This window comes from Dryobates pubescens, chromosome 18, assembly GCF_014839835.1.
Source record: "Dryobates pubescens isolate bDryPub1 chromosome 18, bDryPub1.pri, whole genome shotgun sequence".
NCBI lineage: Eukaryota > Metazoa > Chordata > Aves > Piciformes > Picidae > Dryobates > Dryobates pubescens.
The window spans coordinates 5,292,056-5,315,025 of NC_071629.1; the positions used below are offsets into that span (position 1 = coordinate 5,292,056).

A 22,970-nucleotide genomic window follows, 5' to 3' on the forward strand; every position below is an offset into this window, starting at 1 on the left:
TACCCACCAATGAGCTGCCGCCCCGCTCCGGAGGCCACGCCCCTCGCAGCGTCACGCCGCCGTTGCCCGCTTCGCCCCTCCCGGCCCGTTGCATGAGCGCGCGGCCCGGCCCGGTCTGAGGATGCGGGAAGGGTTGGCGCTGCCCGGGGGCCCCGGTGCCGCCCCGGTGCCCGGCTTCCTGGCCAAGCTCTGGGCGCTAGTGGAGGATCCGCAGAGCGACGACGTCATCTGCTGGAGCAGGGTGAGGGCAGCTTGCGGGGCCGTGGCCCGGCTGGGCACCGCCGCCTGTGGGGCGGGGAATCGCGGCTGGCCGTGAGGGGCTGTGGGGCCGGGGCGACACAAAGCAGGGGCCGGAGTGAGGGGAGGTGGGCCGGATCCGTGAGGCCTTGCGGGCGGGTGACGGCGCGGCCCCGCTGCGGGAGCGGGACCTGGGGCGGTGGGGCCTGGCGCGGCGCTGGGGCGGCGGCGGGGAGGCCCCGCGTCTCCGGGGAAGCTCGCAGTTCGAGGCGTAGGAAAAGCCCCGCCCGGCCCAGTGCAGAGGCCAGCCCAGCATGGGGATTCGTGCTCAGGGGTACCGGCGTGCCCCGGCACTTCGGCGGGGAGAGCCCGCTGTCGGTGACAGCGTGGGCGGGACAGGCGCGGGGGCAGTGGCGGTGCCGGGCTGTGCTCCGCACCCCGCCGCGGCGGGGTTGCTGTGCCTGCGCGGGGACACGCGTGGCGGTCACCGGGATCTGTGAGGGCCGAGTGGCGCTCGCCCCAGTGTCCCAGTCCCTAGTCAGTAGCTCATAGCGTCATTAGCTGAGCGGAAAAGGCTCCTCACCAAGTAATTAACTTTCCTTTTGTGTCCCCCGAGCTGGGGGAGCCGGCCGCGCTGCCCACACGTGCCCCCAGGCACTGCACGGTGCAGGCTGCTGGGGATCCGACAGTAACACCGGGTTTGGCGTTGTCCCCGGTCATTTATCAGTCCGTAGGCTTTTCCACTCTTTTTTTTTTTTGCCCCGAGGTTTGGCCTTTACAGAAAGAAAAATGAGAAGAAACCCAGCATTTTGGTTCTCGTTATGAGCAGCCTAAAAGTGATACAGAAAGAGCTGCCCGCTTCCAGGAAGTTTGAGCTGGTGAATATGATGAATCCGAAACCGGTTGTGTCGCCGTTAAGGGTTTTCACCGGCGGGTTGTGAAGTCTGAACTTTCAGCCGCTGTCCGGCGTTACTGGTTATTTTTAGTGGTGACATAGTGCGTACAATGGAAGAATCTCGTCAGGAGCTGGGCAGCTCTGAGCAGGGCAGGGAAAAGCCCTCTAGTGGCACCGGTTCCATTGTGCTCGGTGTGGTGGGAATGAGGGGAGCAACAGATAGGGTTCAGAGCGTTGGCTTTTTTATTCTTTGGAGTAAGATCAAACCTTTAGGGCTTTCAAACAATGACAACCACCAGTCAAAACCCACCAAGCAGCATTCACTGGAGTGTGTCGTGTAACTGTGTTTCAGGGCTCAAACTTCTTAACGCAGTCCCAGATGCTCACACAGACAATTCCCTTTGCCAGTGTTTTGTTCTTCCCCGTTGCAGGATCTATCTCTGTTGATTTGTGGTATTGACTTCTGAGCAACACCTTAGGAAAGCTGTGCTTGGTCTCTGACTTGTCTCCCTGCTTATTTCCTAGAATGGTGAGAACTTCTGCATTCTGGATGAGCAGAGGTTTGCCAAGGAGCTGCTCCCCAAGTACTTCAAACACAACAATATCTCCAGCTTCATACGACAGCTTAACATGTGTAAGCACTGGCTGCTCTTGTGCATTTTCTGCTGCTTGGCATCAATCTGCATTGCTTTAAACCATTTGACCTGGCAGATCTTTCATCCCTGAGAACGTGAATTCTGGTCTTGAGTTTGCTTTGCAAAAGGAAAGAATCACAGCAGAGCTTGGCTTAGTCTTTGTTTTCTGAGTTTCATTTCTGAGGCCTGCTAAGAGAGAACCATAAAAATATTGTTTCATCTGCTAACACCTAAGGCTTGGGTGGAGTTTGCTGGGTTCCAGTGGTATTGGTGTCCTGGTTTAACCCCAGCCAGCAACTGAGCCTCACACAGCCACTCAATCACTCCCCTCTTCCTAGAACAGGTCAGTTACTGAAATAAAGTATAATGTAAAAAAGACAATAACTGTAATGAAAAGGAACACAAACAAAGAAAAAGAACTAACACCTAAAGAAGATGAGTGATGCACAGTGCTGTTGCTTCCCCTCTGCTGACAAATGCCTCAGCAGCAATCAGCCCCTCTCAGCTGACTCCCCCCTACCCCTCCTCTCATTTACGTATCGGCCATAACATCCTATGGTATGGAATATCCCTTTGGCTAGTTTGAGTCAGCTCTCCCCATGCCCCTCCCAGCTCCTCCCATACCTGCTCACTGGCAGAGCACAGGAAATTGAAAATCCTTAACTTGGGGTTAAGTGCTACTTAGCAACAACCAAAACATCAGCGTGTTACCAGCGTTATTCTCACACTGAATCCAAACCACAACACCGTGCCAGCTTCTAGGGAGCAAGTTAACTCTATGCCAGCCAAATCAAAGTGAAATGGTAAAGCAAACTTCTGCATAGCCAGAAGAACAAAGGTCTTATCTGCACCCATGCATCTAGTGTGTGGGGGGGGGAAAAACCCCACCTAGGTCATGCAGTTTGCCTGCATTGCTGTGTTGGAGCAAGGTTATTCATGTGATGGATCAAGCTGGGCTAAGTTTCTGGGTTTGTTTTCTGTGCTCAACTTGCCAGCATCATGTAGCATCCATTATATAACACGTGTACAACATGTACAGACAAAAGGAGCTGGAGCAAAGTGGTAGTTCAGAGAGCCAGGACAATGTACAGGGCTCCAACATGCAGCAGGAGCGCTTGTTTCGCAGTAGATTATGAGCTGTGTGAATGTACAAACGCCACAGAGATGGCTGCCTCATCTAGAATTTTGTTCCAAACTAAGGAGGAGGCGCTCCCAGTCCTTGCCCAGTGGGTTTGCCTGATGTCTAGCTGATTTTTGTCAGCCATGAGAGAGAAAACACTTAGCCTTGTGACAGAGAGTAGGTGCTGCTGTTTGTGTCAGGGGTTGAGACTCCATCACTGGAGTGTCAAAGCATACCAGCAGTTATCAGTATTGTGGCAAAGGTAAATGCCAAAATGCCAATACTCCTGTGAAGTCATAGAGTGCAAGGGCTGCCTCCTTTTAGAATAGAATAGAATCAACCAGGTTGGAAAAGACCTTTGAGATCATCAAGTCCAACCTATCACCCAGCACCATCTAATCAACTAAATCATGGCACCAAGCACCCCATCCAGTCTCTTCCTAAACACCTCCAGTGATGGTGACTCTACCACCTCCCTGGGCAGCACATTCCAATGGCCAATCTCTTTCTCTGAAGAACTTCCTAACCTCCAGCCTAAACCTCCCCTGGTGCAGCTTGAGACTCTGTCCTCTCATTCTGGTGCTGGTTGCCTGGGAGAAGAGGCCAACCCCCACCTGGCTACAACCTCCCTTCAGGTAGTTGCAGACAGCAATAGGGTCTGCCCTGAACCTCCTCTTCTCCAGGCTAAGCAACCCCAACTCCCTCAGCCTCTCCTCACAGGGTTAGTGCTCCAAACCCCTCCCCAGCTTTGTTGCCCTTCTCTGGACACCTTCCAGCAACTCAACATCTCTCCTGAACTGAGGGCCCCAGAACTGGACACAGGACTCAAGGTGTGGCCTAACCAGTGCTGAGTACAGGAGCAGAATGACTTCCCTGCTCCTGCTGGCCACACTGTTCCTGATCCTGGCCAGGATGCCATTGGCCTTCTTGGCCACCTGGGCACACTGCTGGCTCATGTTCAGCCTACTGTCAACCAGTACCCCCAGGTCCCTTTCTGCCTGGCTGCTCTCCAGCCACTCTGACCCCAGCCTGTAGTAGGTCCTGCTGGTCCTATCCTAGCTTGGAGTAAAGTTCTCTAAAGATAGCACTGTTGGGGGACAGTGAAACTGGAATATCTTAACTATGCTACAAACTTGAACAGGGGGAGATAGGGATTGTCAGCTCTGTGCTGCATCTGCCCTGTGGTGTTTGAAGCAGTGATGGAAACAGAGCTGCAATGTCTTGTCTCATGGTATGGACAGGGTACCCTGTGTGCTTGTATTTGCACAGCATGAGAACTAATTTCTTTTCCTTGGGTGATTCTCTGGTGGTCCATGACAGCATTTGTTCTGATACCTAGTTGTGTTAGGGTTAAAGGCATGCAAGGGAAGGGGCACCATTCCACTGCTTCACTGGGACACAATTTTAGTCAAGATGTCCTAATAAATTTAATTCCTACTTAACTTCTGTGATTATTTGGACATCTCCTCCTTGCCTGAGGGCACTAGGTGACCTCTGCCTTGCTGGCTGTTGGTACAGCCTGTGAGGTCGTTTTGTGGTGTGGATGTCTTCTCTAGCTGTGAAGATTGGAGGAGTCAAATCATATAGCACCAAAGCAAAGCAGCTTGGGCTGGGTTTTGTGGTTTCTGCTCCCAGTAACTGTAGTGCTGAAGGTATTTCAGTAGCCTTGGGGTTTTCTTTAGCTTTGTGTTGTAACAGTCAGCTTTGACCTGGAAGAAATGACTTTGTGACTGCCTCTCCACAGATGGTTTCAGGAAGGTGATTGCCCTTGAGAATGGCATGATTACAGCAGAGAAAAGCTCAGTCATTGAGTTCCAGCACCCTTTCTTCAAGCAAGGCAAGGCACATTTACTGGAAAACATCAAGCGCAAGGTAAGGTCAGGGCATGCATTCGCTTCACTTTGTTCTGAAAAGCTTACCAAGAGTGTGTCTGGGGGTTTCAGATGCTTCACAGCTGCCAAAAATGCCGTGGGAACAAAGGTTGTGTATGGTAATGCAAGCCTTTTAACTCCCTCTTGAATGTCAGTCCGATGCTTGGCTTGACCTGGTCATGCCAGCTCTCCGACAAAACACACCCAGCTGTTGCTCAGCAGTGCATTGTAGCAGGACCACCTTCTCCAGAGCTGTCAACCTAGAGCCCTTTTTCCACGGGGTTCCAGCTTGCCATGGTCTTGAATTCTGCCAGCACAGTAGAGTAGCAAAGAGTTTTCAGAGTGAAATGAGAGAATGCATTCCCACCTGGTGCTCACTGGAACTGATCCGGTGATCTGGGCAAGCTCGCACGAATTTTGTTGCTCCCCCAAAACTGTTGCCGCTGAGCTCCGTCGTGCTTTCCGGTTCTTATTTGTACATCCAGGCCTTGTCTGACCTGTTTCTGCACAGATAATTTACCCTCTGTTGGCACATTACAGCCCATAATATCCTGGCTGCCAGAGGAAGAGAGTATCGTGATCTGTCATGTTGACACCTGAGCTGCAGAATCTTTTTAGGACCTCGTAATGTGGTGGCTGCATTGCCCAAGTTAATAAAAACACAGGGTGGGCTGGAGAGGCACAATTGTGTTTTGATTGATTCTTCACTGAGCTGTGTCTGCTCAGAATCAGAATTGATTAGACAGAGCCTTGCAGTTGCCTCTCTGGCTCGGGCCTGTGCTCCTCCCTGCTGCTGTCATCACCAGCCAGTCCTGGCACGCTCGCCCGCCTGCTGTGTCGGGGCAGTCAGGGTGGTGTTACGCATGGCACCGCGTGTCCCATGGGTGTTGTGCTGGGTGGAGTGCTCTAGATGGAAAGACAAAAGCTCAGTTGGTGCCAAGGATGTTCATAGGAAAGTGTTTAACAGGCTGGTGAAATGCACTCTCTGTTGCACAGGAAATGTGGGGTGATTTCTTGCAAAACATTCCAGAGTTTTTCTTGTTCTTTTACCGTCTGGAATGGAGTCAAGTTCTGGTACTTGCCATAAACTGCATTTCAAGTCTCTAACAGGAATGCAGAGCTGAAGGCAAGACTTCATAGAGTGGGAAGGGCTTGGTGGGAAGAGACCTTTAAAGGTCCTTCAGTCCAACCTCCCTGTAGTGAGCAGGGGCATCTCCAAATAGATCAGGCTGCTCAGGAGTCTCATCTAACCTCAGCAGGAATGTTTCCAGGACTGGGGCATCTGCCACCTCTCTGAACAACCTGGGCCTGTATCTCACAACCCTCAGGATTAAAAATGTCTTCCTTATCTATATCTCCCCTCTTTTAGTTTCAAACCATCATCCCTCATCCTGTCACAAAAGGACCTGCTAAAAAGTCTCTCCCCATGCTTCTTATAGGCCCCTTTAAATACTGAAAGGCTGCAGTAACATCTCCCAAGGTTTCACCATCCATCCTTGCCTGTGTCTAGTCCTTTTTAGCTATAGCTCTGCTGCTGTGCTTCAGTCTTGACACTCTTATTATCCAGTTAGAGACTGAAGGAGCAGTTCCTGGCACTTGGACAGAATGTTTTAATTCTAGTCCTTTTTTTAGAAGCAGGCTGACTGCATTTGGCATTTTCTACCTGCTGCCTGCATACTTTGAGTGCCTTCCCCATAGAGAGGTGCTGTGTTGAGGAGAAATCAGACAGCCATGAGTCTCATTTCATAGAATCAATAAGGTTGGAAGAGACCTCAAAGATCATCAAGTCCAACCTGTCACCCAACACCTCCTGACTACTAAACCACGGCACCAAGTGCCACATCCAATCCCCTCTTGAACACCTCCAGGGATGGGGACTCCACCCCCTCCCTGGGCAGCACATTCCAATGGCTAACAACTCTCTCTGTGAAGAACTTGGTCCAGTTATGTTCAGTGTTTGGCTGAAGGATTTTTCAGGTGATGTTCACAAAACCTGGACCTGTCATTCCAATGTGTGATGCACCAGATCTGTTTCACAATCCTGCATTGCATGTTAGCCTCCAAAGCCACCACCCAAGAGAGCTGCTGAAGAAATCAGAAGGTTTTCTACATGCAAGTGTGGGATGGAGAGTGAACTTTTTATTGACTCATCCACCCTCATTTGAAGAGGTGGCACCCAAGGATTCTGCTGTGGGCAGAAGAGCATTTTGGGCTCTGACTTTCAGGAGACAAGCCTCCATTGCTTTGGAATGTGACTGAGCAGAGAGGTAATAAGAGAAACATCGATATGAGGCTCTGCAGTTCTGGTGCTGAGAGACAAATTTTCAAGTGGAGTAGGATACACTGAATTGGACATCTTGCCCCCAGTAACTTCATATGAATTTGTTCCTCCTGTGCTGGCAGATTCACCCGCAGCCAAGAGGAATATGATTATCTTGTTCTTGCTCCACTATCAGTTCTGTGTTTTGCTCTTGGCTGGTGTCTTGCTCCTTGACACTAGAGGGCAAGCTGCCACTAGACCTATCAGAGAACCCCCCCAGGGAAGGCCATGTTCCAACAGTGATAGGTTTTTATCATGAATGACAGTGGTGAATCTCCTGTGCACAGTGGTGTTGCCATGTTTTATTGACATCCTGTGGTTGTGCAGGCTGTCCTGGGGCCTGCCATCTACAGCAGTCACCATGGTTTGTGACACAAGAGTTATGGTGTTACCCAATCCTCTAGTAGAGTTTGTCCCTGTTCTTCTACAGACTGACTGCACTGCTCCTGCAGAAAGGGGTCTGCAAGGCACTGTTTATAGTAAGTCATGTATTACCTGGTCCTGTTGCAGGTATCTGCAGTAAGGACTGAGGATCTCAAGGTCTGTACGGAGGATTTGCACAAAGTACTCTCTGAAGTCCAAGAAATGAGAGAGCAGCAGAACAACATGGATGTCAGGCTGGCTAACATGAAGAGGTAGACTCTGTGTGTTTCACAGGCACCTATGTTTTGAATGTTGCTTTACCTGACAGAGCTTGACACTAAATGTGGGTTCATTTCAACTGCAAACAGGTGAAGCCATTTCCCCCCCACCCCCCCCCCAAAAAAGAATTTTCAATCCACCCCACACAACGTTCTGGGTCTCAAGTTTGTCTTTGTAATTCAGTTGCAGAGCAGAGAGTGAGACTGGGAGTTTGCTGACTGCCTTGAGATTTCATTTTGGTTGCCATCACCTGCAGAAATTATTCAGGAATACCCAAGCATGTTCTCCAGAGGGTCAGATGCAGTGAGGGAAGAGTAGTCTTTGGGTTTCTTTCTAATTGGAAGTGGACTTTGCAGGTCCTCATCTCTGTTCCTTCAGATCCTTTTGGTGTAGGCACTGGTAATGTGTTCAGATCATCGCTATGCAAGCAGGTGTTGACCAAAGTTAGGAGATACCTTCACTCCACTCCCTCTGTTCCTTAAAACAAACTCACAAAGCTCACCTTCAGAAACAAACTTTGAATCTGTTCTGAGGTGGCCTGTGTTAGGCTGCTTCCAAACACCGAGTCTTTATTCTAAGGCTTGGAGGGAGTACCTCAGATCAAGGTTGTTGGTGGAGCAGCAGAAGATGAGGGCATCCTTATTAGGGAGGGTTTGGTCCTGCCTGAGGGCAAATTAATTGAACCCAGAGTTCAGGCTAGGTGGCTCAGATTAACTGATTGTTAGTTACTCACAGAAGGAATATTGCCATTGGTCCTGCAAGGTACTGTGAAAGTTTGAAACTGTAGCTGTAAAACTAGAGCATATCAAGTAAACTCTGTTCATCCTCTGTCTTCTGATTTATTCTGCATTGCAGAGAAAATAAGGCCCTGTGGAAAGAAGTGGCAGTTCTAAGGCAGAAGCACAGTCAACAACAGAAGCTGCTGTCTAAGGTACCATTGCAGCATCTTCAGTGCTACCATCCTTACTCCTGCCTCTGCGACACTTGCTGGCACTCTTTGCTTATGTAGAATGACAAATGACACAGAGCTGAACAGGCTGTATTAATACAGCATACAGAAAATGTTCACAGTTCCTGAGTCTCACAGAAGTAGCACAGCAAAAAAACCCACGAGCAAAACCCTGAGGGCTGAAGTGGTAGTGAAAAGGATTTCAGTGTGTTGGAAGTCTCAGTGATGGAGAGAAATCAGTAACTCGAGCTGGCCTGGGGTAAACGTGGGGCTGGAGGCAGTGCACGGTCACAGGAGCCTAAAAAGAGAGATTGCAGGCACATGGAATGGAGTCTGTGAAAGATCTGGGACTTAGACCACTCAAGAAACCATCTTGGAGCCCAGAAACTGTAGGAGCTTCTGCACTGGAACAAATTTTCTCTGGTTGATGCCTTGACTGTTTCTGGTCTGGAATCCTCTGGTGACTTAACGGTGTTACATTACTTCCAAGAACAAACAACTGTCCAAGTGGAAGAATTTTTCAATGCCCTTTGTAACTATCATGTTGGGTGTTTTGGTTTTTTTTAAGACATGAGCACAAATGGAGTTTTAATTTGCCTATCCATTTCAATCCCAGGGTGAAATCTGAATGAGCAATTTAGGAGTGCTGTGCTGACCGCCTGGTTTTTGGTTTCTCTGTTTTTCTCTTCTAGATTCTTCAATTTATACTGAGTTTGATGCGAGGAAATTATATTGTTGGGGTCAAAAGGAAAAGGTAATTGCTGGATAGGTCACCAGTCAGTGTCAGATGTGAAGTGCAGGGGTAAATCAGCTTCCAAAGGCAAGGTGCTTAGAGCTCGTGAAGAACCTTTTTATCGCTCGTATATTTGAACTTGACAGAGCTGCTGTAAGTTGGACAAAGCATGAAGTGAGGATATTTTTTTCTCTACCACTAAAAACATGGGTGGGAAGAGAATATACTATACAGTTTAAATTGCAGAGGGCACCCAGATCAGAAATAGCAGAAGGTGTCTCAAAATGTCCAAATGCAGCTGGCTGGCTGAAGTTGAGGAGCGTGTTTAGCCTGCAGCCTGTCTGCAGTATGCTAAAACCAGTTCCAAACATCAGGTTCATTACAAGTGAAGGAATGATCTGACCACTGCTGCACACATTTGGCTTTGCTACAGCCTTTTACTGGGGATTTATTTACTAAAGCTGTGTTGTGTCTCAGGTCTCTGACAGATGCTGCAGGTGCTTCACCTTCCAAGTACAGTCGGCAGTATGTTCGGATTCCTGTGGAGAGCGGCCAAGCAGTAAGTCAGATCCTCCCAGGGACTGGGCAGGACACAAGGATCTCTCCTATGGAGAAAGATAAGAGAACTGGGGCTGTTTAGTCTTGAGAAGGCTGAGAGGGGATCTTACTAAATATCTGAGGGGTGGGTGTTAAAAAGAAGGTGATGGTCTCTTTTTTGGTGGTGCTCAGTGATAGGACAAGGAACAACAGGTACAAGCTAGAACACAGGAGGTTCCACCTCAACATGAGGAGACATTTCTATACTGTGAGGGTGCTGGAGCACAGGCTGCTCAGAGGTTGTGGGGTCTCCTTTTCTGGAGACATTGAAAACCCACCTGGATGCCTTCCTGTGCAGCCTTCCCTAGGTGATCCTGCTTTGAATTGACTTTTGGATCAGTCTCTTCTAGCCCCTAACATTCTGTAATGCTGTGATTCTTCCTTATAACTATGAATACCCTAATCTCATACAATCTCTCTCTATTTCAAACTGGAAAGCATTGCTCTGTCTGTAAAATCACAGTATCACAGTATCACTAAGGTTGGAAGAGACCTCGAGGATCATCAAGTCCAACCTGTCACCACAGACCTCACGACTAGACCATGGCACCAAGTGCCACATCCAATCCCCCCTTGAACACCTCCAGGGATGGTGACTCCACCTCCTCCCTGGGCAGCCCAAATCATGTCAAATCAGTGCAACGAGTCAAAGGTGAAATAGGAAAGAGAAGCTGCCAGGAAAATGGAGCTTCCTATCAAACAAGGCAGACCTTTTGGGTTACTCATGCTGTGTGTCTGCCCTGCAGATGGCTTTTGCTGAGCATCATGCAGATGATGAGGATGGAAATGGTTCAGGTCTCATCATCCGAGATATCACAGACACCCTGGAAAATGCCACTGACGGACTCCTCGCTGTGGCACACACAAGTGGCAAAGCCAGGTAGGTTTAAAGGGTGTGAAATATTTATGCTGAAGTCATTAACTAGTTAGTGATGATGCAGAATACAGAATTAACCAGGTTGGAAAAGACCTTTGAGATCATCGAGTCCAACCTATCACCCAACACCATCTAATCAACTGAACCATGGCACCAAGCACCCCATCCAGTCTCTTCCTCAACACCTCCAGTGATGGGGACTCCACCACCTCCCTGGGCAGCACATTCCAATGGCCAATCTCTCTTGCTGGGAAGAATCTCTTCCTAACATCCAGCCTAAACCTCCTCTGGTGCAGCTTTAGGCATTGCCACGAGTGATCCACCTGAACTCAGTCACTCTGAATTTTCACTCTGCTTATCCATGACAGGCCAGTGTGTAGACTGCCTTTTGACAGCATGGAGCATTGGCTGTGAGCTGCAAAGCTTTTTAAGAGCTTAGGTCTCTTCAGCAGTGCCTGAAGGCCTGGCAAGCTGGTTGGCACTGCAGGTTTAATTTGCTGAGGCTTTTCTGTTCATTCAACAAATAAGCACATACTTAACTTCTCAGCTGATTAGTGACCTGAATTTTTGTGTAGGTTACTAATAGAGTCCAAAAGGCATGGAGATTACTCACAGACCAACCAAGATAGGTGGTTTTTATCTCTAGCTTCAGCACTACTGTGGCTAATACTGTATCTAAGCAGTGCTGAAGGGAAGGTGCTCTTTTGTGTGGCACCAGATTCTTGTGGAAACCCATTGTAGTTGTTAACATCCAGAGTGAAATATGGGCCAGTTTGGTATCTTTTTATTTCCAGAGAGACAATGTTGGGAGTTTCCTTGCTGTCAGATTTCCATAGAGTATTTTGCTGCTCTTGGCCCAGCAAAATGGGATGCTGTGTTCTGAGACATGCAGCCTGTATAGGCTGTAATAAAAGGTTCTTCATGGGCCTTTAGGAAGGGACTTTTCTTCTATTTTCCTAAAGACCAGTCAGTGGTTTGAGCTCTTGATTGGCTTGACCTTACCCTGTATTAAGATTTGAGATGCTAAACTTGCCTTGAGTAGTAACAGAGGTGATGAATTCTCCTGTGTGTTGTTTCTCTCCGTGCCGCAGGGAGATGCAGGCAGCGCTGGATCCTGGCTTACCTCTTTGTCAAGTGTCGCAGCTGAACGAGTTAAACTGTGCAGAACCCATCCCACCAGTTCATATAAATGATGTCAGCAAACCCAGTGAACCAGGAAATGCTGCTGTGGAGCTCCATACTGCACAGCCTAATACTCCAGAAGACCCTGTGTCAGTGATTGACTCCATCCTGAATGAGAACAGCTCTGGGAACCAAAGCGATCCTTTGCTGGACAGGTATTCACTTGTTTCTGGAAACTGTTGGGCTCTTGTCATTTTGTGGGATCTTGTCAAAGTTTTGGAGGGTGTGTTTAGCAGAACACAGTGAATTAGCTCTTTTTTTAAAGTATTGATTTCCCAGAGTTTCCAGCTCTGCCCTGGCCCTTCAGCTGTATTGTATGTGTGGCCTCAGTGTCAGCTGCATCAAGGAACAAACCTGAGTTCTTTCTCCTGCCAGCTCTTCTGCTGTGGTTAACTTCAGGCAGGAAGTCCTGAAGTGATGTGTCAGAGCACTGAGTGCAATCTGAAGGTCCTGAATCATGGAATCATAGCATGGTTTAGGTTGGAAGGGGCCTTAAACATCACCTAGTACAACCCCTCTGCCATAGACAGGGGCATCGTCCACTATAAAGGTTGTTCAAAACCACATCCAGCCTCATCTTGATCAGGAATGGGATATCCACCACCCCTCTGGACAACCTGTTCTAATGCCTCACCACCCTCACAGTCAAGAGCTTCTTCCTTAGATCTAATATGAATCAGCATGCAGCAGAGAGCAGAGTTCAGTGCTGACACCATGTATGCACATTCCTCTCCACGTCATTGACTGTCCTTGGAAACGTCTGCAGAAGGACTTTACAAAGGCCTCTAGTGATAGGATGAAGGGCAGTGGTTTGAAATTAGAGAAGAGATTTAGATTGGACATTAGGAACAGGTTCTGCACCATGAGGGTGGTGGAACACTGCAACAGGAAGATAGTTGAGGCCCCATCCCTGGACATACTCAAGGTCAGGCTCGACAAGGCTCTGCGCAACCTGCTCTCATGAAGGATGTCCCTGCTGACTGCAGGGGGGTTGGACTAGATGACCTTTGGAGGTCCCTTCCAACCCAAACCATTCTGTGATGGCTCAGAATAGGGAGTGTTTCCTCAGATCCAGATTAGTTCCAGCCCTTTGCTTACCATTTATTGTCCCTAGGGCATATGCTTAATTTAAGCAGACATTGGATTGTAGTCTGGGATCTGAGACCGTTCAAAAGACAGTAAAGTGAAGGAGGAAGTGGGTAGGGAAGTAGGAACTGCTTTTTGCTATGATAACTGTTATTATACTCACTGTTCAGCCTTCCTTGTACCTGTCCTCCAAAGAGCTGGACCGTGACACGTGGCACAGGATTGTGGTTTCATTCATCTGACAATAAGCTGTTCTGGTTCAGCTTTCACCTTGCCCTGCAGCAGTAATAACTGAGAGGTTAGCAGATCATGTCTGAGAGTTCTTCCTGCCTCATGGTGCAGCAGTAGGCCCCAAGTGCTGGCCATTTCTGACAGTGCTGGATCCTGTTGTCTTTGCAGAGAAGAAATTCAGGACTTTCTCAACTGCATTGATGCCAGCCTTGAAGAGCTGCAAGCGATGCTGTCTGGGAAGCAGTACAGCTTTGGTTCTGAAGCCTTCAGTGACGTGAGTCTCTCTTCACTTTCTCTGCTTTCTGAAAAAAATAACCAATTCAGGCTGTGTCATGAAGTTCTAGTGGTTTGTTCCATCTTCTGCTGGGCAGGAGAGAGGGAAATCCTGAAAAGCAAATAGCTGTGGAACAGTACAGAGTCGGGGTAGGAGTCTGACAGTGTAGAAGGTTCATCTTGTGTTTCTGTTATGTATAACTGAAGGGGAAGGAGGAGGAAGTAAATTGGGCTCACTTCTCAAGCCTTTGTCACATATGATCATGTCCTGACTATGTGCTTGATTATGCTTCATGATATAGAATGGAACTCAGCCATATACCTGAATCACTTGGAAATGCAGTGTCCTTTCCTTCTCCTGTGACCTGTTCACTGCCACAGGTTGAAAATACATAGCTCTGAGCCACCTTCCCTGTGCTGTAGTGAGTGGAGTGATGTGCTGGGGAGCTCTCTGAACTTTTAATTAAGAACTTTATTATCTGACATCCAAGAACCTTATTATCTGACATCCAGTCTCTCTTCATTTTCAGGCATTTAATCCTGAGCTGCCAGCCCTGGATATGAGCTTGATGGAAACCTCCCCTGGTATGGAAAATGTAAGAGTAAGAGTTTCTTCTATACTGGGGAGGGTTAGCACAATGCTGAGAGCTTTTGGCTGATGCAGTTTGGGGGCAGGGACTGGAATGATGGCCCAGGGTGAAACTGCCATTCTATCTAGTCCTGATGACTTGAAGTTTTCAGTTATCACTGTTGGCATTAGAGAACTCAAGTAGGTTCTCAAGATCATTCCAAGTCTTATGTTCCTACCTGCAGTAATACACTCAGTGAACTCATGTTCAGCAGTGCTACTCCAACAATACAGACTGAACTAATTGTTCTGCTTTGGAAGGTAAAGTATTTTCTGGTCAGGAGCCTGTTTGGCTTTAAGTTAAGTTTGTCTGTAGTTCACCTTGCCACCTTCTGAGGGCTCCTGTTTGCTGGCCCTCAGGTGCCACAATGGGCTCACTGGTCAACTGTTTTAATTTCTCTTCCCTCCTCCTTTCTCCTTTAAGTTGTTAATCAGTCAATGGAGACATGGATTTTGGGGTGGCTGTGGCGTATTCTGTCTTACTCTCTGCATTTTCATTCAGATTTCAGACTTGGCAGAGAGCAGTGAAGATCTGGGAGCCAGTGAGAGAGAAACAGCAGGAAGCAAAGGTGGGCAAGAAGGAACACTGAGAGCTGTGACAAACTCCTCCAAAACTTTATGTTGAATTGGAATTGTTGTAGCCTATAATATGGTTTATCTCCTCCTGTGGTCTGGGCTTAAAATGCTTGTGAAGACTGGAATGTTCCTCTGATCTCGATGAAGCTGTGCCTCAGTCTTAGGAGGCCCCATCCTGTGCCCCATGTTGGTGTTAACTGTTTCCCTTTGCTTATACGTGACAGAGTGCCACAGTAGGGAGCAGAACTGCAGATGTCCTTTGGAAGTGTCTCCTCCATGGGCTACGACCCCTCCCCCAAATGCAGTGCCACCCATTGTACCACTTCAGTGCTGCCATTGCATGCCATGTGTGTTAGGGGCTTGGAGTGTGCTTCAGATGCTGATCTTAACAGCCACAGGAGCCTTCGCTCCCCTGCTGCAGCTGTGGATGTAGTCTGTCAGAGCTCAGCTGTGTGGGTTTCTTTAATCAAACCAGGTTTTGAAGCAGCCTCTCCAGTTTTCCTTATCTTGAGTAAGAGCCTTCCCTTGTGTGCCACAGGAGCCTGGAGTTTAAACTGTCTGTTTTCCCTCAGATATGCAGCTGATACAGTACAGGGCCAATCCTCTGCTTTCATTATTTGAAGAGCTACCTTCCAGTGAAGCTGCAGGGAAGACAGAGGATCCAAAAGACCTTCTGCTGCCCACCCTGGAGGAAAAACCTGCTCTTCCTGCTCCCTCAGGGAGCGGAACTGACTTGCCACTAGCAGCTCCAGCCAGCCAGGCTGAGCCTCTGGATGCTCTGGGAATGAGTGATCCACCTCTGCTCTCAGAAGATGGGAATGGAGACTATAAACTGTTCCCACTCTTACTCCTCAGTCCTGTTGCTAATTTCATAGAAGAGGCCTCTGAGATAGAAACTTCTTGAACTTGCCACGAGATCTGCAGCTGGCTTAGTTGACGTGACAGCGAAGAAATAGACCAGCCAGAAGTTTGACCTCTCGTCACTTGCTTCCTGGGTGTTCTGTTCTGTGCAGACAAAAGCAAGTTCTCTGTCTACAAGCAAAGAGCACATCTGTAAAACAAAAAAACCCACCCAGAAAACTGCAAACGAGCTCAAACCAAGAGCTGCTGGGAGTGGAGGCAGTGGGCAGAGGAGAAACACCACCTCCCTGTAGACGTACCACGGCATATTCCCTAACTTTGTATCCGATATCCTTGTTGCCAGAGGGAAATCTCTTTGTATCCTGGGAGTGAAGGCAGTGGGCAGAGGAGAACCAGCACCTCCCTGTAGACATACCACAGCATATTCCCTAACTTTTTATCCAATGTCCTTGTTGCCAGAGGGAAATCTTGTTTGTATCCTGTTTGTAAACTCCGGCCGGCGTTTTGGTTTTCGTTTGGGGTTTGGGTTTGGTTTGGTTGGGTTGGGTTTGGGGTGGTTTTTTTATTAGCTGGGATAGCTCTGTGGTGTGTCATATTTTAACCATGAGCTGTACTCTTTTTCTCAGAGGCTGTTTCAGTAGGGTGGCTTGTCTGGAGTGAAGGGTTGTGTGTTTTTTTTGTTTCGAGTGTTTCGTTTCCTTTGGGTTTATTTGAGATACTTTTGATAGTTTGTGGCTGCAGTTGTTTGCATCTGCTTGGATCACTTTGGTATTCCTAGATTTGCTGCTAGGTACAGGGAACGTTTTTCCTATGGAAAATGACATTTTAACTGTGGACTATTACTTTTTAACATGCTCAGCCACCTCCATTGCCACGGGCTGTAGGTGTTGTGGTAGGAAGTGTTCGCCCCCCTGCCTGACGCTGGTTTCTCATGCACATTGCATGGCAGTTCTAGGGCAGCTTGCACCTAGCTCACAGGTCCTGTGTCCTCAGATGTGGAGTGCAAGATGATTCACATCTAGCAAAGTCCAGCAGCTGTCCTTAAAAGTGAGAGAGAGGGGGAGAGGGGGGAAAAAAAGGAGTCACGGGGTGACGCTGACGTGGAGATTTCTTTCCCACTTGCAGTAGTGACTTGCTCACCTCACCCTAGATGAGCACTGGACTTCCCACTGCATTTTCTGTGTGTGGAACCTTAAGGCTAAATTCAGCAGATTCACCTGAGTCCTTTGACAGCAGATTACAAACACTAGTGTCTGCTTAACCAAAAGTTCCTTCCACAAAGTTTCTTTTCACCCTGTTTTCCTGACTCCTTTGAGCAGCTATGCCGCAGGCAGCAGCCTCTGCTGTCAGGTTCTCTTTCACCAGTGCCAAGGTTGTAGCAATCACCACTTGCCCACACAAACCTGAAACATGAAACAGAACTTTTGGGGCTGGAAAAGGCCTGGGGACAGGTAGAAATCCCATTGTATCACACCATGTGTTTCCTACCAGCACAATTACTTCAGTTTCCCCACCTCCCCTCCCAGTTTTAGGAATTCAGGCTACCTACAGGCTTTGTCCTCTGAGGTTTCTGAACCACTAAGTCTTGAGTTCTTTTATATTCAAGAATTGAAGGTGATTTGATATTCTGGAGCCTATTAGATAATGCATGTTATCTATGCTGACCTTAATTGTCAGCTCCTTTGAGTGGCAGAGGAGGATCTTGCTACCAACTGCGTGTATATGTGTGATGCCTTCACAGTGTGGTTTTATTCCCAGGCTTCTGTAGCTGTTCTTTACCTTGTGACCCTTCATCTTTGTGCCTTTTGAATTGCTTATTGTTAAGTATGTCATACTCTAGCCTTTTCTAGTGTTTCTTTTTGCTTTCTTGAGACAAAGGGCTGAAGAGTCTCCAGTTTTCATGGGCTGAAGAGTCTCCAGTTTTCATGGGCTGAAGAGTCTCCAGTTTTCATGGGCTGAAGAGTCTCAGGTTTTCATGGGCTGAAGAATCTCAAGTTTTCATGAGCTAAAGGGGGAGGGGGCAGTGAGTGAATCCCTATCTATTTTGACCTCTTGAGTTTTATCATTTCTCCCCAAGGGCCTCAGTTTTGCCACAAGTGCAACAACAAAAAACTGGCTTTTCTTCTGTGCTGTTTGGACAGCATGGTGCAGACAACAAAGTTATTTGAGCAGCTGATCTTCTGTCACTCCCAGCTCATGAATAGGTTGGACTGCAGTGTAGTTTCTGTTACAGATTAGTCATGTTCTTCCATCATGGAGTCTTCTGGTCTCAGTGCATCTCCCCATCAGATACTTGATCTGATTGCATAATCATTTTTTAATACACTTTCTCTCTTAAGAAACCAAGGCTTAAGAAAACTGCAAACAAAAAACAGACCCTTGTGCATTTGTGTCTGGTTTATGTCCTGGTCTAGGAAGAATGTTTCTTTGTGCAAGTTTCCTAAGACAGATTGCAGTGGAAAGGGCAAGGCTGAATAGCAAGACAAACCCACATGCTGAAGTAATTAAAGGCAAGAATTACAAAACCATTACTGTGTTTCTTGTACATTCTTTGTGTGTCTCTCTGTGTTCCTGTGTATGCCAACACTTCCCAAACCTGTTTACTGCATTTTTTTTTCCAGTGCTCTCTGGGGGGAATCTCTTGCAGCTGCTGCTGGTTCAGAAGTAACTGAAGTTAGGAGGTTTAATTTGGTGTCTGTGTTCAGAGCTGTCAGCCTGAGAAGGAGAACTTTAGAATAGAATAGAAATAGGAATAGAATAGAATAGAATAGAATAGAATAGAATAGAATAGAATAGAATAGAATAGAATAGAATAGAATAGAATCAACCAGGTTGGAAGAGACCTTTGAGATCATCGAGTCCAACCCATCACCCAACACCATCTAATCAACTAAACCAACTAACCCATGGCACCAAGCACCCCATCCAGTCTCTTCCTAAACCCCTCCAGTGATGGGGACTCCACCACCTCCCCAGGCAGCCCATTCCAATGGGCAATCACTCTCTCTGTATAGAACTTCCTAACATCCAGCCTAAACCTCCCCTGGTGCAGCCTGAGACTGTGTCCTCTTGTTCTGGTGCTGGCTGCCTGGGAGAAGAGACCAACATCTGCCTGTCTACAACCTCCCTTCAGGTAGTTGTAGAGAGCAGGTTTATTATTAACCCACATTCATCATACCATGGAATCAAAGCTTGTGGGAATGGGACTGACCCTGTAGGACCAGGTTGGCTTTGGCCATTTATTCATTGCTTGCTGGGAGCCAGCCCCCCTGGTGAGGGCACCCCATACTGTTTTTTTCATGAGTGGTGATGTGGGAGCTCAAAGTACTGTGTTGGGTGCTGGTGAGAAATGGGTTTGTGGTGAAAAGATCCCCAGTGACGACCTGAAGCCGTGATGGATTACTTGCTGTGAAAGGGCAGCATCAGGAACCGCTTTCAGGAGCCTGCTGTACAAACAAGTGCTGTTGGGGAAGTCACCACCAAGTCCCACGGTCAGCAGAACAAATGTCACTGCTCTCGCAAAGGAGCAAGTGTCCTTAAGTCCTCTGATGTTAATCAGAGGATACCTCTGCTCCTCTGAGGAATGCAAGAGATCTGTGTAAACACAGATCAGCTGAAGTGAGTCCATGGGAGGTGAAAGTGAGGTGATAGGATGAATACCAACAGGGCAATAGTAATGGAAAACTCTGGACCCCCTCAGCCATGCTGCCAAGCACAGGAGCCCTCTGTCCCCTCTAGCAGTCAATGGGGCACCATCAAAGGCCTGGAGGGTGAAATGGGATTAAGTTGGTAAGAGTCTGGAAGGTTTGGGGGATATTTGGTTCCTCTGTAGCTGTATTTGTCTCCAAGGCTGAAGTATTTTCTGTCATAGGAGCACCCAATGTACTCACTGACCACCTTGGCCTCCATTTCTCTATCTCCTCCCATCCTCCCTATACCAAAAAGACAAAGGTTACATTTCACCTTCCATCAGCCGTTGGTATATTTAAGCTAGCTGTTGACCATCTTCTCTTCAGAGGAAGGGTCTGAGTACCTTCTAGTATTTATTTATGCCTTTTTTTAAATGTTCCTTCTATTCTGGTTTCAGAGTCATTCTGTTACTTACCTGTTTATTTGCAAGAGAAAACACTGAAACCAACACTTCTCTTCTAGAGCCTGTGCCCTGTTCTCTCCTGTGTTTTTTTGCCAGCAAGTTTCAACTATGGTCTGCAGTTCTCCCTGAGTGTACTCTCAGAGATGGTGTGGAAGGCTCTCCAGGGCTCCTGTTGCTTACTCATAACTTGTGGTCCCAGGTTGTAGGATCCCAGCCTCAGCTTTGTACCTGCTGCCCCGCAGGCAGCACAGCAGCTTTTGGCTGTTTTATCAGTTCTTGCTGCTGCGGTACCCACACCAGCCCTTCCCTTCTCTCAGGTTTCTGTAACTCACTGGTCAAAGCTTCCCAGCTCTCTTGGGAAACTAGGGGAAGAGCAGCCAACTACAACATAAATACTGCTGGGTCTCTTTTTGCCACCTTTTCCCTTACCCTTGTCATTTTCCTTTTGGAGACAAGTTAACATTTCAGTTGGGAGAGGAGACCCACATTACTCATGCCCTGTTTGCCAGCTCACAGGGCTGTGACTCAGCCCAAAGGCTGTGCAAGTGTCCCCATGCCTGCCCTGGCATTGCCTCACTGCCTCTTCCCAAAGAGCCATTTGTCACCCGGGCACTGCCAGCTGCCCCAGAGCCAGTATTCTTTATAAGCTCCAGTAAGGAAGGCCCCCAAGCTCCATAAGGTGTAGATTAAAACATTATCTACTGGAGATAAGGTGAGCTGGAAACAGGGAACGGCACAGATCCACCTCAGTGTCAGGCAGGCCTCTGATCTGGGCACAGCAGGCTGCTCAGAGCCTGTGCCAAGGTTAACCCATGCCATGGGCTCTACAGTTGGTGTAGGATTTTCCTAGAAGTGAAGAACTCTGCTCCTGATTTCCACGGCCCAGGGAAAGAATGTTTATACGAAGACGTGCTGCTCTGCTTCGAGATAAGGAGAGGCAGTGGGGCTGGGAGCCAAGGACAGGCTGCCACACCGCGATGGGCTGGCCAAGCCTGCCTGCAGCCCGGGGGCATCTGCGGCGCACTGATAGCTGGGGCAGCGATAGCAGCGCGGCGATACGGGCGGCACAGCTCCGCCCGATGGCCCCGCGGCGGATGCGCATACGGTGGGTGCGGATGGGTCGGCAGCTGCGTGGGTCACAAACCCCTGGCTGTGCAGTCAGGGCCAGTGTGCTGCTCCAACTGGCTGCGTAACGGGGCCGTGTTCCCGTGCCCACTGTTGCTCCACTACATTATTGCAAGTTTCCTTCCTCCTCCAGCACCAACGCGCACCGCTGACGCTTCTACTTCTCGGGTTTGGTGTCTGCATGGTAGAAGGAAGATTTGCTTCTCCTGGGCTTCCTTCCACGTGTTAAGCGCTCAGAGAGCACACCCAGGCGTGGCAAGGGCTGTGAGAAAGTGAAAAGTGCCCCTCACATGCTCCTTTCGCAACTATTCTTCCTACTGTTCCAGACCAGCCCTCCCCACCCAGATCACATCAGCCTAGCCACCAAGTTTTATCTTCTGTATTTGTATTTACTTTTTTGGTGGGGTGGACAGTGGCAGGAGAAATCTCATCTCCCTCATAGGATGCAGCCACAAATACCTGCATGCTAAGGTGACTCTTGCTAGCAACCTCTTTTGCTTCTGCTTTTGGGGCACTGTGGTAACATGGACAGTACTTTTCAACAGGGCAGTCTTGGCTTTGGGGGAGGGCAAAGCATTTTGAGCATGGCCTGGAGGAGGTGGCACTGTGCTTACCAACACAGAGCTTCCCAGAAGGTGAGGAAAACCTACCATGATCTGTCTCCCCTGGAGCATACAGTGCTGTCCACGTTGTCACAGTGCCCCAAAGCAGAAGCAAGAGATTGCTACCAAGGGTCACCTTAGCATGCAGGTATTTGTGCCTCCATCATATGAGGGTGAGCAGATTTCTCCTGCCACTGTTCACCCCACCAAAATAAAAAGGTAAATACAAATACATAAGTAAATATACACACAGCTTTGCTTTTGTCAGGTGGTTTGGGTTCTACCTTCCTGCTTGGCACATACCCTGCTGGTGGTGGTTTCCAGTCTGACTTAGACTCTGAGTCAGTCTATGCTTCTGTCCAGCTGCTGTGCTCCCCAGGAAGAAGTTTCATTAATTCTGAACTCAACACATTTTCTTCTCTTGCTTTTTTGAACCCAGAAGTGTGTGACTACTGCAACCCACGTAAGCTTTTCCTGCTTCTCCCCATCCCAGTGACTGCAGACTGGAGTTGCACCTTGTGGAAAATTCCTGAGGGAGGCAGACAGGGCTAGAGGAGAGGAGCACGTCCAGATCCCAAAATCTCTGTGAACCTTCTTCTCAGCTTTGTCAAGCTGGATATTTTCAGAAGCATTAGACCTTAAGCTAGTTAAGCTCTCCTCTTTAATTACAGCTGTAGCTGCAAATACAGTAGATGGCCAGAAATCAATTGAAGAGATGATTCTCTAGGCTGTGGCTGATAAACAGCCACGAGGACATAAAGATTTTTCTAAGCAAATAAAGGCATGAAAATTATGAGTAGTAAAATCACCAGCTTCAGGGGAACAGAATGTTAGACCGTGAAAAGAAGTAAATTCAGCTCTCATGATGAGATCCATGCCAATATCCCTAAAAATCCCACTTCTGCATGCTTTTAATCCCCATTGTTTTGCAGAATGAAGGCTCACCCACTCTAAGGCAAGCAAATGTGTAGCAGCAAGGAATCACAATGAGAGCAAACACCTCAAAAGGGAAGGAACAAGATAACATCAGAGCTCCCAGGGACACTGCATACACAAATCTCCTGGGTTCAGTGCTCAGTTACACAGCTTAAGGAAGCTGCCAACAAAAGACAGCGTAGGTGGAGCTGTCTTTAAGCCATATATAAACTGTAAGAACCATTGCCCCCCCTGCACTGTCATTACTTCTGCACCAGGCAGGCAGCAGCGCTCACTCTGCTGTGCTGCACTGCACCTCCACAGGCACAAAAGTTGTCTCACCATCATTAAAGGAAGGCTGTCCTTCAGAACATGGGCCTGGGTTTTACTGACTGTGTGTGATGAGTCTGACAGCTTGCATTTGAGGGCTGCATGTTGAATTTGGATGCAACGATGGCAAAGTGATTCAGCTGAATGTGATCACAGAGTCACCAAGGTTGGAAAAGACCTCAAGGATCCTCA

The 22,970-nt window shown here is 48.3% G+C and overlaps 1 protein-coding gene across 1 annotated transcript; it reads left to right on the plus strand.

Moving 5' to 3' along the window:
* The first annotated feature begins 78 nt into the window (after positions 1–78).
* On the plus strand, positions 79–18,235 carry LOC104306369 (heat shock factor protein 3). Its single transcript, XM_054169570.1, has 13 exons — positions 79–241; positions 1,658–1,766; positions 4,632–4,759; positions 7,589–7,713; positions 8,576–8,651; positions 9,362–9,423; positions 9,880–9,961; positions 10,746–10,879; positions 11,968–12,213; positions 13,544–13,649; positions 14,179–14,244; positions 14,779–14,845; positions 15,425–18,235. The coding sequence occupies exons 1-13, from the start codon at positions 122–124 to the stop codon at positions 15,754–15,756; spliced, it is 1,653 nt and encodes a 550-aa protein (XP_054025545.1). The 5' UTR covers positions 79–121; the 3' UTR covers positions 15,757–18,235.
* The last annotated feature ends 4,735 nt before the right edge of the window (positions 18,236–22,970 follow it).